This window comes from Pollicipes pollicipes, unplaced genomic scaffold (assembly GCF_011947565.3).
Source record: "Pollicipes pollicipes isolate AB1234 unplaced genomic scaffold, Ppol_2.1 Scaffold_4740;HRSCAF=5597_pilon_pilon_pilon, whole genome shotgun sequence".
Lineage (NCBI taxonomy): Eukaryota > Metazoa > Arthropoda > Thecostraca > Pollicipedomorpha > Pollicipedidae > Pollicipes > Pollicipes pollicipes.
The window spans coordinates 864,033-877,813 of record NW_023596545.1 but is presented as its reverse complement, the minus strand read 5'-3'; the positions used below and the strand labels follow the sequence as shown (position 1 = coordinate 877,813).

At 56.8% G+C, this 13,781-nt stretch overlaps 1 protein-coding gene across 1 annotated transcript; it reads right to left on the bottom strand.

Annotated features, from left to right (window-relative positions):
* Positions 1–511: 511 nt before the first annotated feature.
* On the bottom strand, positions 512–11,484 carry LOC119098840 (uncharacterized). The gene is made up of 2 exons (XM_037221888.1): positions 11,455–11,484; positions 512–2,135 (listed from the first exon to the last, which is right to left on the bottom strand). The coding sequence occupies exon 2, from the start codon at positions 2,123–2,125 to the stop codon at positions 512–514; it is 1,614 nt and encodes a 537-aa protein (XP_037077783.1). The 5' UTR covers positions 2,126–2,135; positions 11,455–11,484.
* Between the last annotated feature and the right edge of the window lie 2,297 nt (positions 11,485–13,781).

The following is a 13,781-nucleotide window of genomic DNA, read 5'->3' as shown; positions in this document are numbered from 1 at the left end:
GGAGGGTCGGCATGCACTTTAAGATGTGCCACAGGCCGCTTCTCCCAGACTAAAAGCTCTCAGACTGAAAACAGTACGCCACATCGGATACGACCAACGCAAAAACCCGGTGGAAAACGCCCGCCGGCAGCAGCCCCTGGCAGACATCAGACGAAAGGTGTGATCGCTGTATGACGTATGAGATGCCTCACTTGTGCGCACATGTGCCGTTCTCGACAGCCGACATCAGATATTCGACGTTTGACGACATTCGCCCTTCTACTTGAATCAAACTCGCACACAGAAGTCTGATAGCACTGGAAGGCTATGGCTTGCACCAAACCCTCACCGACCCAGCGCCCATATACCTACGCAGTACATGACTGCAATCAGCTCACGCAGCGCCAGCACCAGCGCCAGCACCAGCGAGTCGCGGCACCGCGGCGACCCCGGCCCGCAGCGCGTCTCGGCGCCCCGGCCCGGTCAGCGGGCCCCCGCTCCCAGTAGCCGGGCCCCGGCCGCCTCGGTGAGGTCACCGGACGGCCCTGGCGGCGCGGCCGGCGCCGGACAGCAGGCCGCTCTGGTAATGCTCCGCCAGCTGCTCGGCCTCCAGCGGCAGGAAGCCGAGCGTGACCAGTGTGCGCGTGGTGCGCGCCGTCAGCTCGTCCCGGTAGCGCCAGATGGCCGTGTCCAGCACGGTGTCGCGTCGGTACTCGGCCTCGCACGTCGCCTGCAGCGGGCCCACGCAGTCGGCCCGGTAGTGCTGCAGCTGCGCCTCGGCTGTGCTGATGCTGTAGGAGAGACAGCCGCCCAGACACGCCAGCGGGAAGTGATTGTGCAGTGCCACCACCCGGTCAGTGCGGTGGAAGCACTTGACGTAGTGGCCCGGCTTGGTGTAGTTGCGGCTGCGCTGCACGTGCTGCAGCATGTGCATATAGCGCGGGATGTCGCGGTGCCACGTGTGCTCGTGGTCCGGCGCGTCGAAGAAGTAGACGTTGCGGACATTGTAGGAGGCGATTTCCTTGCCCCTCTTCCTGGCCTGGACGTCTGCACGCGGCACAATGGCCGTCATGAGGTCTGTCCAGCTGATGTAGGCAGTCGGCATGATGACCTCATCCGTGTCCAGCAGCACCACATACTCGTAGCGGTAGAGGTTGCGGTAGAAGCAGTCGTTGTAGGGCACCAGCTCGCTCTGGCGCCGGTTGACAACCTTCTTGCGGAGGTAGAGCCGCTGCAGTGGTGAAAGGTTGGGCTGCTCACCGGCCAGCGTCAGCGGCGTCACCTCCACCAGGCCCTCCTCCTGGTAGTGTCGTAGCACTTTAGAGATGTTGGGATGCACCTCCAGCTCGTAGAGGAATACCTTCTGGGCGCCGACCGCGCGCAGCGTCTCCAGCCACTCTACCAGCCGCACCGACATGTCCTCGTCCGGAAACGACAGACCCTTGACGCAGACGGCGAACTGCTGGCGCTGCCGGCCGGCCGGCGGCCGGTTGTTGACGACGCGCAGCGCCACCGTGGACCTGTCGCACGGCCGCTCCACCACGGTGACGGCGCGCGGCACGAGCCGCTGCAGCGCCGCCGGCACCTGGCACGCCATCAGGTACGGCTGCAGCACGCCCTGCTCGTAGTTGCCCCAGCCCTTGTACCACACGTACTTGTACTCCAGCACGGGCACGACGACGGGCTCGTGGAACTGCTCGAACCACAGCTGGCAGTGGGTACGCAGTGTTGGCTGCAGTCGGTCGATCATGACCAGCAGACGCACCAACGGGCCGCTCGCCAGCGTCGGCCGGTTGTCGTAGTACGCGGCGTAGAAGTTGTAGGTGCCGTTGCTGGTCTCAAGCACTTGCCAGTAGATGTTGTTGAACTTGAGGTCGTAGAGCGCCGGTAGGCGGGCGCACGTGCCGTTGATCTGGGAGGTGACGCCGAACCGCCGCGCCCAGAAGTCTATCGGCAGGCTGCGTACAGTCTGCTGGATGCTCTGTAGCACTTGGCGCTCGGAGCGCGCCGGCGTCTTGTCCACCAGCGGCTGCAGTCGCAGCAACCGTTGCAGAGGCACAGCGTCCGTAGTGGTCTCAGTCGGAGGCTGCTGCAGGATCTGGCGTGTGTTGCCGGCGCGACCCGGGCCGGCTCCCTGCCGCTCCATCCCGCCGAACCTGCTGGGCCGGGAGTCACGGGTCAGCCAGCTGATGGCTACAGTTCAGGAGAGCGAGACGGGGTCACTTGCCGGCCACAGCCCAGGTGAGAGGTACAGGACAGCTGCCGGTCACAGCCCAGGTGGCAAGCAGGGGTCAGCTACCGGTCACAGTCCAGACGAGAGGTACGGGGTTAGTCAACAGCCACAGCCCAGATGAGAGGTGCGGGACAACTGACGGTCACAGCCCAGGTGAGAGGTACGGAACAGCTGACGGTCACAGCCCAGGTGAGAGGTACGGGACAGCTGACGGTCACAGTCCAGGTGACAGGTACGGGACAGCTGCCAGTCACAGTCCAGGTGAGAGGTACGGGACAACTGACGAACACAGCCCAGGTGAGAGGTACGGGACAACTGACGAACACAGCCCAGGTGAGAGGTACGGGACAGCTGACGAACACAGCCCAGGTGAGAGGTACGGGACAGCTGACGAACACAGCCCAGGTGAGAGGTATGGGACAACTGACGGACACAGCCCAGGTGAGAGGTACGGGACAACTGACGAACACAGCCCAGGTGAGAGGTACGGGACAACTGACGAACACAGCCCAAGTGGTGTCAGAGCGATAGCAGCCCTTACTAAGCACACAGCACATTTTCGGAGACAAACGAATTCAGCGCAGCGGGGGACTGACTCCTTGGTGAAGTAATCGGCTAACCGCGCCAAGCCGTGACAAATTGATTTGACACAGCAGGGGCTGGCACTTTGCGTAACAGCCACCCAATGCGGTGCTCAGACCTGCCGGCGCCGCAGCTACAGCAGCGAAACTCTACACGTCGTCGAGAGCGCGACCTAGTGCTGAGGTCGTGCGGCTGCGACGTGGCTCCCACGGTGGGTCAGCGGGTCAACGGAGACAGTTTCGTGTGACGTGCACTGGAGGACCGGATGCACCAGGACAGCTGGGGTGCACCATTTTACACTGGAGGATAGGACACACCAGAACAGCTGGGGTGCATCATTACACACTGCAGGACAGGGCGTAACAGAACAGCCGGGATGCATCAGAGCAGCTGGGGTGTACCAGGGCACTTCGGGTGCACGCTACGCTCTGGCGAAAACAAGGGCGCAACAAAACAGCTTGGGAACAGCTGGGGCGCACCACCACGTACTGGGGATGGGGCGCATCAGAACAGCTGGGGTGCACCACTGTCCACTACGCAATGACCACCAAAATGTAAAAATAACACCCTCATGTCTCATTTTTGTATATAAGCTCTTCCTTGGGGTTATCTGGTGTTCAGACTTCATTTCTTAGATTATTTAACTCAATCCGAGAGATGGTTATGAAAACACATTCCCTGTAGGTTTTTTTCCAAGTTTGCGATCAAGGCCCATTTTTACGACCTGCATGGTCCATAATATTAGCGCGAAGGTGTAAAATTGTTAAATATTCGAGCGCTAATGATTTGGGGATTACCATGAGAATGATCGTTGGTTTGTGATGTTGAGCAAAATCTTAAAGCAAGTGTTCCAGATGTGTATGGGGTCTTGCACCGAAATGGTGTCGCCTCCGTGGTCCAGGGAGAAAATACTGGACCCGCAATCCAGCGGCACTGGGTACGAGTCCCAGGACGGGCGTATTGCTTGACCCGCCTGTAATGGAAGGGTCAGCTGGCAACTGGCCAACGAGGGTCAATCCTGGCCCGGGGCGGCCGTGTCGCAGCATTGTGCGGCACGTAAAACCCTCCACATTCCTGTCTGGCGCAAGGGCGGAGGCAAAATTATCCGTCGAACTGGGCGGTACGACTTGTGTGGTGAGTTCAGAGTGCACGCAACAAGCTATGCTTAGCAGGTAATGTGAACCCAGTCACCCAATGCAAACCATTCGGAATAAATTTATTTCAAAAATTATTAAGATGATAAAAAACAGTCATTTTGAAGATTATTTGGTGTAGCTGACAGCCCGCCCTTCATGCTCGTGTACAACCGGACATGGCGTACAAAATACCGATCACGACCAGTCAGACAGGACAACATGCCATACAGGTGTATATACGGGCAGACTTGACGACCGTGGATATAAAACAGAACGCGGACAGAGCGGGCAAAACAGAGCCAGAAGCCATGTGCAAGAGTCGGGCCGAACAATGCGGTATATAAATATTGGCGTGTTCGGCCCAGGCAGCACAAACGCATGGGTCACCGAACAAGGCCGGGCGTAGACGATTCAACAACAGCCGGACCACGCGGCGCAGGGTTCACATCCAGGCGCGACCGGGCCGGACAAGAGCGGATAGGAATCTGCGCTATTTCCGCCGGCATTCATTGGACAACCACACATAATCCAGGCCGACCGTCGCCAACGAAAGGGCTTCTGGCCGGCGGCTTGCGAAACCGTCCTCGCATGGAGCAGTCCCGGTGATTGCGCAAGGATGTTTGCTCATGCGAACGGGCCTTTGTCATCCCGCTTTTGCATATGGCGATGACCGGACGTGCCATGACCTGGAGCGGACGTGTACGGAGTGCTCGCCCGCTGGGCAGGCGCAGCGGGCACCCTCTGTCTCGGAGCTGTGCACACTCCGTGTGAACTCAGCTTGACCTGGAAATAACTGACCCTCGGCGAACAGGCCCGACCGCTGAGACACACCAGCCAGCACCACTCCGAATGTCACGTGCAACAGTCGGTGCAGTCGGTGCAGTCAGAACAGTCCGCAGCTAACATAATCTTCACGTATCGCCCACAGCCGGCTCGACACACTGGTGCGCGGTGTGGGCGCGTCAGATTTTCAAGGAAATATTCATGTTAACATTATCACGCCTGTAAGTACGGGGCCTTGAACAACCATTTGCTTTCAATGGCCTGTGGCTCGCTTCAGAGGCGGATGTAGTGATTAATACCCCGTATGTTTCATCAATATACCGAGATCAGATGTAGTTTTGTTTCTTCCTCTCGGACTCGAGGCAATCACCTGCTAATGCTTCAAAGACGCGTACATGTCCTACCTACTTTGCCGGCCACCTCTGGGGCACTAGTGGCAATCGCAGGCTACCACGGGTTCTGTCAGAGCCAATGGAAAAGTCCCGTTCTGCTATTGATGGCTTGTGTCTAAGCCAGCTGCCACAGCTCTGTGTCAGGGCCGGCAGCTGACCCGGCCTCCCGGTCAGCCCCGCAGCTGACCCGCCCCCCCCCCCCCCCGGTCAGTCCCGCAGCTGAACCGGCCTCCCGATCAGCCCCACAGCTGACCCGGCCTCTCGGTCAGCCCCGCAGCTGACCCGACCTCCTGGTCCGCCGGCCAGACGCCGCTGGCGGCTCGCGCGGCCGAATCTCGGGCAGCGGCAAGGTCCCGCCCCACATTCGGGGCCCGTCTACTGCTGATGGCGGCGGTAACTGGTCACGATTGTTCCGAGGACGCGGCCCGGCATCACGCCGGCGGGAGCAGCGCCGCGAAAACCCCGGCCGGTCGCCGGCGCCGGGGTCAGATGACGTCGTTGGACGACAGTGGAGCGGACGGGCGGGGTGACGCCATCCGACCAGCGGCACAAGGAGCGTTGAACGGTCCTCCCGCCGGCTCCTTCTGGAGCCTCCACGCACAACGCACAAATGGTCGGAAACGGCGCGCGCAACATTGCATCCACGTCTAGACCACGGGTGCAGGTCAACGACCCCCAGGTACGACGTGGTCACCAGATGTGCTCATTTGAAATGAGGACGTTCGGAGCACCAGGTCTTCCTGTGAAGCGGAGCCGCCGCCGAGTACACGGCCGTGGCCGCCTGTCAGGCCAGCGCCTCATCTGCCGAACTCCTGCAGCTGCAGGTAGCATCAGTCAGATCATTAAGGCTACTCGGACGACGGCCAATGCCGGGCTCACAAACAGCAGGGCGCGGCAAGGACGGCTGGCGAAAGCGAAGGTCTTGTGTGCTGAAGTGCAAGCGTGTGCACTATCATCTGTGCACATCGGTGCACCGAGCTGCTGTGCGGACTGACTGCAACGCTAGGACTGCAGGCAAACTGGGGACACGCCAGATCTGTGAAAAATGCTCGGCCCTCGCGCAAGATACGCTCGTATCGCGACTGTCTTGTGCCGGTGTGGAAGGCTCGATTTAGAAAAGGCAGCAGGGGTAGTACGGCAGACGCATGACGGCCAGATAAACCTGGCTGTTATACGGCTGCCTTCTTCCCCACATCTCCCAAACAGCGTGATTCGCCTCCCAGTAAACACCGCCCCGCATGTACAGCGCCAGAGCGACATACGCATCGAGGTACGGAGCGCCGTCTCGCCGGTTGTGATCATCATCACAATCTGACAAGGCCCGTTAAATCCGTGCCCTCATTTGCTGGCGTGCGTCCGAGGCGATAGCATCTAGGACCTGTTACCCATCGGCCCTGAACTCAGGCCGGAGTGTTGGGTCAACGATTGCATTGCGGTCAGCAAGCGCCTGGCCGGGCAGGGTTCGTCAGGCACCGGCGAGTGAGTCTGAGCTCGTGGCATTGCTAACACCAAACGAACCCGTCCGCAAGCCTGCAGAAAAAAAGCTGGGGCAAAATCACCCGGCCAAACGCCCTGTGCATTACGTACTGAACTCAATGCCACCCTCGCAAGCATTCTGAGACAATTGCCTACAAATACAAATAGACTAGAAGCAACAAGCAAACCAGATATGTCTCATCATATTGTTGCACAAAAAGGAAATGCAACTAGTTAAGAATGGCAAAATTGTTTAAAGATGGAGAACGACATTGAATATCGTTTCCTTACTACTACAGCACACTGGTGTGGAAGAGAAGGTGGTAGATATCCGATTCTCATGAGAAACAGAAAGTCCAGCTGAGCGACAGAAAAAAACGCGAAAAAACGTGATGGCCTCCGTCGGGGTGGAACTAGAGCAAGCAAATCAAGTGGGGGAGCGGACAATGAAACAGTCATAAATGTCTGCGCCAGAGTAATGGACGGGTGGGAGCGGTCCGACCATGGAGGACAAACGTGCTAGGTATGCGCCGCGGTACGAGCGAACGCTCGTCTGCCGGTCACGAAATGTGGGGCAAGGACACGCTGGACGTTGGAACGCCAATGGCCAGCCGCTGGGGGGTGAGCCTCGGTTTCCGCTCGAACGACAACTGCGCTGTGTGCAAACGAACGCGAGCGAGAGAGAGAGAGAGAGAGAGAGAGAGAGGAGAGAAGAGAGAGAGAGAGAGAGAGAGAGAGAGAGAGAGAGAGAGAGAGAGAGAGAGAGAGAGAGAGAGAGAGAGAGAGAGAGAGAGAGAGAGAGAGAGAGAGAGAGAGAGAGAGAGAGAGAGAGAGAGAGAGAGAGAGAGAGAGAGAGAGAGAGAGAGAGAGAGAGAGAGAGAGAGAGAGAGAGAGAGAGAGAGAGAGAGAGAGAGAGAGAGAGAGAGAGAGAGAGAGAGAGAGAGAGAGAGAGAGAGAGAGAGAGAGAGAGAGAGAGAGAGAGAGAGAGAGAGAGAGAGAGAGAGAGAGAGAGAGAGAGAGAGAGAGAGAGAGAGAGAGAGAGAGAGAGAGAGAGAGAGAGAGAGAGAGAGAGAGAGAGAGAGAGAGAGAGAGAGAGAGAGAGAGAGAGAGAGAGAGAGAGAGAGAGAGAGAGAGAGAGAGAGAGAGGAGAGAGAGAGAGAGAGAGAGAGGAGAGAGAGAGAGAGAGAGAGAGAGAGAGAGAGAGAGAGAGAGAGAGAGAGAGAGAGAGAGAGAGAGAGAGAGAGAGAGAGAGAAGAGAGAGAGAGAGAGAGAGAGAGAGAGAGAGAGAGAGAGAGAGAGAGAGAGAGAAGAGAGAAGAGAGAAGAGAGAGAAGAGAGAGAGAGAGAGAAGAGAGAGAGAGAGGAGAGAGAAGAGAAAGGAGAGAGAGAGAGAGAGAGAGAGAGAGAGGAGAGGAGAGAGAGAGAGAGAGAGAGAGAGAGAGAGAGAGAGAGCAGTCGAGAGGGGGTCGTTCGATCCCGTGCCCCATTCTGGGGCAGGTGTTCCGGTCTCCAGGAAGAGCGCGCTCCTCTTTCATCACGCCCATATGGCTTACGGGCCGGGTTCCGCACCGGTTATAACGTACCGGCACCGAGACTCAGTTGGCTGGACAGACCTCTGTGTCCGGGCGGCCGGTGAGCCCGGGCAGGAGCACGTAGACGCACCGGGTCAGGTCAAGGTCGCTGAGGACGGGTTCCGGACGACCGCACCGTCCTGCTTAGAACGTTGGGAAATGTCGCGCCGCCGCCGCCGAGTTTCGACACGCCGCGTGACAGCAGGGATCCATGGCGGTCTGCGGCGGACGCCCCTAATGCCAGGCAGTGACCGGCATTCATAATTCGCCGAGCGTCGCTCCATGCCGCAGCGGCTGGTGCTACTGACGGCTTCCCATCCTTCACGTGCGGTGGCCTCGGGAGCCCCCCACTCACCGCCATCAAAAGGGATCGATGAGACTGGGTGCACATCGTCACACGTTATCCAGCCGTGACATGCCATCGACAGTTCAGCGCGGGGAAGGAATCGGCGCGGGAACGACGTCGCACCGCCGGATAGCACGCTCAGAGGGCATGCCTGACCTCCCGTCCCTGATCGGTGTGGCCCCAGAGGTGGCGTCACTGTCGGACAGCACGCTCAGAGGGGCATGCCTGACCTCCCGTCCCTGATCGGTGGGGCCCCGGAGGCGCCGTCACCGCCGGACAGCACGCTCCGAGATGCTGGATGTGCCGTTTCCGGCGAGGAATCGGCTCCGCCCGCGTGACCGCACGGGGAGCGTGACGGCACGGGCACGACACGACCCCGCTGGCGGCAGAGCGGCGGGAGGGGGGGGGGGGGGCGCGGCGCGACGCGACGGCCGCTGAGGTGTGGCGTTCAGCACACCGGACAGGCCGGCGTCGCCGACGTGCGGCCGCGGGCCGCAGGCGGGCTCGAGGGCGCTGGCTGCTGACGGGCGGCTCAAGATAAGGAAAGTTCCATTGCAGAAACTCTCAAATAACTAACGAGATCAGGATTCCATCACAACCTTGGCACTTCGAAAATGGTGAAGACATCCACACTGCCGTCTGGTTTAGTTATTGTGAGAACTGGCACCAAAGAACATTAGATGCCAGTTGAAAAGTAAATATTTGAAAGAAGATGGCAAAGCATGACGTGTGGGGAGAGTGCATGTCGCGGGCGGAGCCCCACCTCTGGTTGTTTTAAGCAGTATTTAAAGCTGTAACGTTTCAAAATTCCCCAAAGGCATCCAAAGCCTGAGGGAAAAATAATAAATTCCACGTTGCGCAAGCCAAATTCTTCAGACGTCCCGATAGTTGGGCCAATTCCTAACAGCAAGAAAGCGGAGACTGGGACTGTTGTGAGCAACATTAAATTGTGTTGGTATAAAATCTCATGAAAAGCGTCAGAATCAATTTCTTATTTGGCAGTAAACCTAAGCTGCCCTTGCAAGGACTTACGCATATCGAATATGAGACCATAATGAATGTATTTGCGGTAACAAATTTAAAGAAACCGACCTCATTTTACAGCTTGTTTGCGTAAAGCAAGAAAACCGTGAGAAAGAGGTTGGGTCGACAAAAAATGTAATGTTATTGTTCTGCGATAAACATATACTCCATGTGTGTATTTTAATCCCAAACAAATTACGACTAGCGTTTCTCAACGGATCCCCAGCCACAGTAAAGCCCAATTCTTTTTCAGCCTACATAAATCGACAGCAACTAAAACATTGTCATTCTTGCACTCTGTCCTCGGTTGAAGAAAACTGCCATATTGAAAGAAGCCAGCGCCGCGCCTTTGCCTCATAAAAGACCCCGGCTATCGTCAATTTTCCAACTTGTTGGTGTGAAGAGAACATTTCTGACCAAGTGCGGATACCAAATCAGCCAGGATTGCACGCGGCAGCTGTCTATGTATTCAATACGATAACTATTTTTCAGTAAGCGCATTAAATGAGAGCATTAAATAAAACTCGCCATCTTCGATTTCACCCAGCGAAAACTGGAAAACCACGGCGGATGGCGAGTTACGAAATGGCATCGTCTCGGGTAACTGGAGCGAAAGTCGGGCGACGCAGGAGGCTGGCTTCACGGACCGGCCGGCTGCTGTCCGCCGGCACTGGGCGCCATCAATCTCGGCACGTGCCGCGCGTGACCGCGACGACGCTGACCAGGGATCCATCGGGATCATCCAGCTTCATCATCACCTGGCTGGGGACTGTGAACCAGCGCTCCGGCGGTTGTTGTTGTTTTGCTTTGCTCGCAAGCCTAGTTCACCGGCTGACACTGCGTTGACCTGCCATCACTGGTTGCAAACTGTGAACTCCTAGGAAGTGTGACGGCCGGGGCGGGCTGCTGAAGTTATTTTCCAAGCTCATTGTAGGTCCTCTCGGCCTGCAGGTTCACTACTGATCGCGAATACACGCGATATTCGGATGCAGCAGGGCCCGTCAGCGCCCAAGGGAGGGAGCGGACGAGGGGGTGGGGGTGGGGGAGGGGGTGGGGGGGGAGGGGGGAGCGGGCCCCAGCCATCCCATAGCACCGACATCGGCGAGACATTACACCACGCACCTAGCAGCCGCACTTCTGTGCGTGTGTACCATACCATCCCACAAATACCATGTATGTGTACCACATTATGGGGGCACTGGGACCGGCAAAAGCCCGCTCCATTGTCGCTGCTCTCCCACAGTACAGATTTCCACGTGCCCCGGTATGCGGGGACCGAACAGCAAGCTCCATGCTGGTGACTGCACGGAATGGCAACATGTCGCCGGTGTGTATGAAGAACAGACGTCACGACATCCCGACCGCTTTTGCCTTTAAATGCCCGTCATCTGCTGCCAGACAGACGTCACGGCATCCCGACCGCTTTTGCCTATACCAATCGAGACGAATCTTAAACTGGGGAATGCCTCTTAAAAATATGCGTCCTCTATTGATCGTTGACCACGGTGTTCATATGAATGTGCATTTGGTGAGTACCATCTTATCAACGCAGTGATTTTAGTGATATTCATTCAACGCAGTGCCCTTGCGTACATGTGACTTGCCTCCAACAGATTTCATTTTCCCCACGCTTGATAGATAATCGTGGCATGTGCCTCTGAGTGGGTACAACTTTGGCAATGCCAGTTTGCGAGGTTGTTGTTTGAGAAGCACACACGCAGGCGCTGAAGCACGCATATCACTTTGATCGCTTCGTGCTCGAACTATGGGAGTTATGTTAGTACTATCGGGATGGCGTATCAAACCTACACTCAGGCGAGTTTCCAATGACCAAACACCGCGAAGGAGCGCCAGCCGCCTTCAGTCTGACACACGGGGACAGTGAGGTCGTGACAGCGGCCCGTCTGCACAGCCGGCGCCGCCGTGCCTCCCACCTGTAGAGGCCGTAGCAGGCAAGACAGCAGAGCAGCAGCAGCAGCAGCAGGAGCTGGCGCTGCGGCGGGCAGCCGGCCAGCCGCCTCGTCCACCAGGCCATCGGTCGCGTGCGTCGCCGCCGCCCTGCCGGCCCGACAGACAGCGCGTGAGGGTGCCGCCCAGCTGGGCGCGTCAGCCGGCAGCCGTCACTGGCGACGCTCACGGGTACGGCACTTGCTCTCAGCCTGCACGGGTCTATTGCGCTGTTCAGCGACAGATGCGCCGGCTGTGATCGTTGCTTTGGTATGCCATCTGGTAGGTGTAGATACCGTTGCCATCTCCTCTGCTGGCTGGAGTGACAGATGCCGCTGCCATCTCCTCTGCTGGCTGGAGCGACAGATGCCGTTACCATCTCCTCTGCTGGCTGGAGCGACAGATGCCGTTACCATCTCCTCTGCTGGCTGGAGCGACAGATAAAGCACAAGCACACCGGCAGCAAAATATTCTCACAGAGGTGCTGTAACTGGCATTGCCAGCGCCGACCAAGGTGGCACCCGGTGACTGCGCGCAACGATGCGAGGGCTCCTCTCGGATGTTTGCCAGCTCGTCAGCGCAGCGGTCCGCCACGCTCACGGCCCACCCACCCGAACGCCGCGTCCGCAGCAGTGACCGAGCGCGCCGCTCCACGGCCAGCTCTGCAGGAGGCGGGTGACTTCCGGGCGCCGCTCGTGCGCGCGGCTCCGCCGGTAACGGGAGCCGGCGGCGCGCAAGATGCCGGCGGAACAAATAACAACGCTCCGCTTGAGAGACAAGTGCCCAGGGCAAGTCGGCAATGCGGCATTACGGACAGAGATGGCAACGCGACATTACGGACAGAAATGGCAACGCGACATCACGGACAGAAATGGCAATGCGACATCACGGACAGAGCGCAACAGACGGATGTGGTGGGACGGCGGCGGGGCGGACTGGCGGCTATGAAGCGGGGTTTTCGCGCCATTAGGTACAGGCTATGATGGTTGCGGGCAGCCGACGGCGGTACAGAGTTACTGTTGAAAGGAAATATTTCACATTTGAAGATATTGAAGCAAGCATCACAGATGCTGAAACAAGTGCACTTAGAACTTTTGATATACTTCTAAGCAGAAAAGACTGCTCTAGACAGCACAATTCCCCCGTTCGGCAAATATGCTGCTCGATATGTCATTGTTTAATTACGTCATCGTACCTTGTACAACATTGATTGGGAGCCAATTGACGGCCGTTATGTCTGGAAGTCGTGCTCATAAACGCTAGATATGAATGACTCGACTATTATATTTTTTTGCCTTGATTGTCACGGGGCCTATGGGATGACAAGGTTTGAATAACGTTATTACGGCGTCATGAATACCAAGGTGACCTTGAAATACTCTCCCCGAAATAGTCTTGCCGTCTTCGCGGGCGTCTGGCTCAGAAACTAGAACAATTTAGGCCTCAAGAAGGGCGGGGCTCTGAAATGTACAGAATGCCCTTCAAGATGGCTATTTCAGCTCAAAACCCATACAAATGTAAAGCGCTCCAATTGAGTGCATGGGTTCTGTTCCGTTATTAACTCGCTGCCGCGATAAAATTCGAATAAAAGGTACCGTTCGGAAGCGTGGCGCGCAGCGTTTGCAACAGCGCCCAGTATGGCCACGCCATGAAACAAAGAGAAACTCGTGAAATCATGAATAGCGGAGGCGGTTGCGCGAAACGCTGTTTAGTCATTTAGTCAAGTGTCCCAGAATTCTGCTATAGTATCGCCGCACGGAAGGCATTTGATCGTGTAGTGGCAAATGGTGGCACGATTAGTTGCTGAGACGCATTCTGATATGCAGCGTTTCCTTTAAGTGGCTGAAAAGCCATCGGGAGTGCCGGACATAAGCTGCCACCGTTCAGCTTGTTCGTTGTCTCCTTGTTTAAATGATCCAATGCACAATATTTCTGACCTTTATCAGTGTGTTGAGTTGCTGATCAAAATTATCACAAAAGATTAACAAGATGAAGAAATGATACGGTCAGCGACCGAAGGACATTGACTATTCGAAAAGGCTTCGGAACTTTATTGGCGACTATGGGAACTAAAGTGACAGGAGATTCAGCGCCAGCGGTCGGCAAATTCAAAATTGGTCGTTTTGGGGTTAACTGGTAAGAATGCATCCAAATGTTTATGATCCCAACTCAAACTCTTTTCTTGGCTATGGGCTCCCAAACTTGGAAAAAATTCCGATGTTCACGGATTTTTTTTAGTATGAAGGTGAACAGGTGAGTAAATCCAGAATGAAGCATCCCTTGTGCAATGCTTCTTATGCTAGCGCTACAGCTG

Coding starts and splice junctions, on each gene's coding strand:
- LOC119098840 (XM_037221888.1), bottom strand. CDS start 2,125: ATGGAGCGGCAGGGAGCCGGCCCGGGTCGCGCCGGCAACACACGCCAG.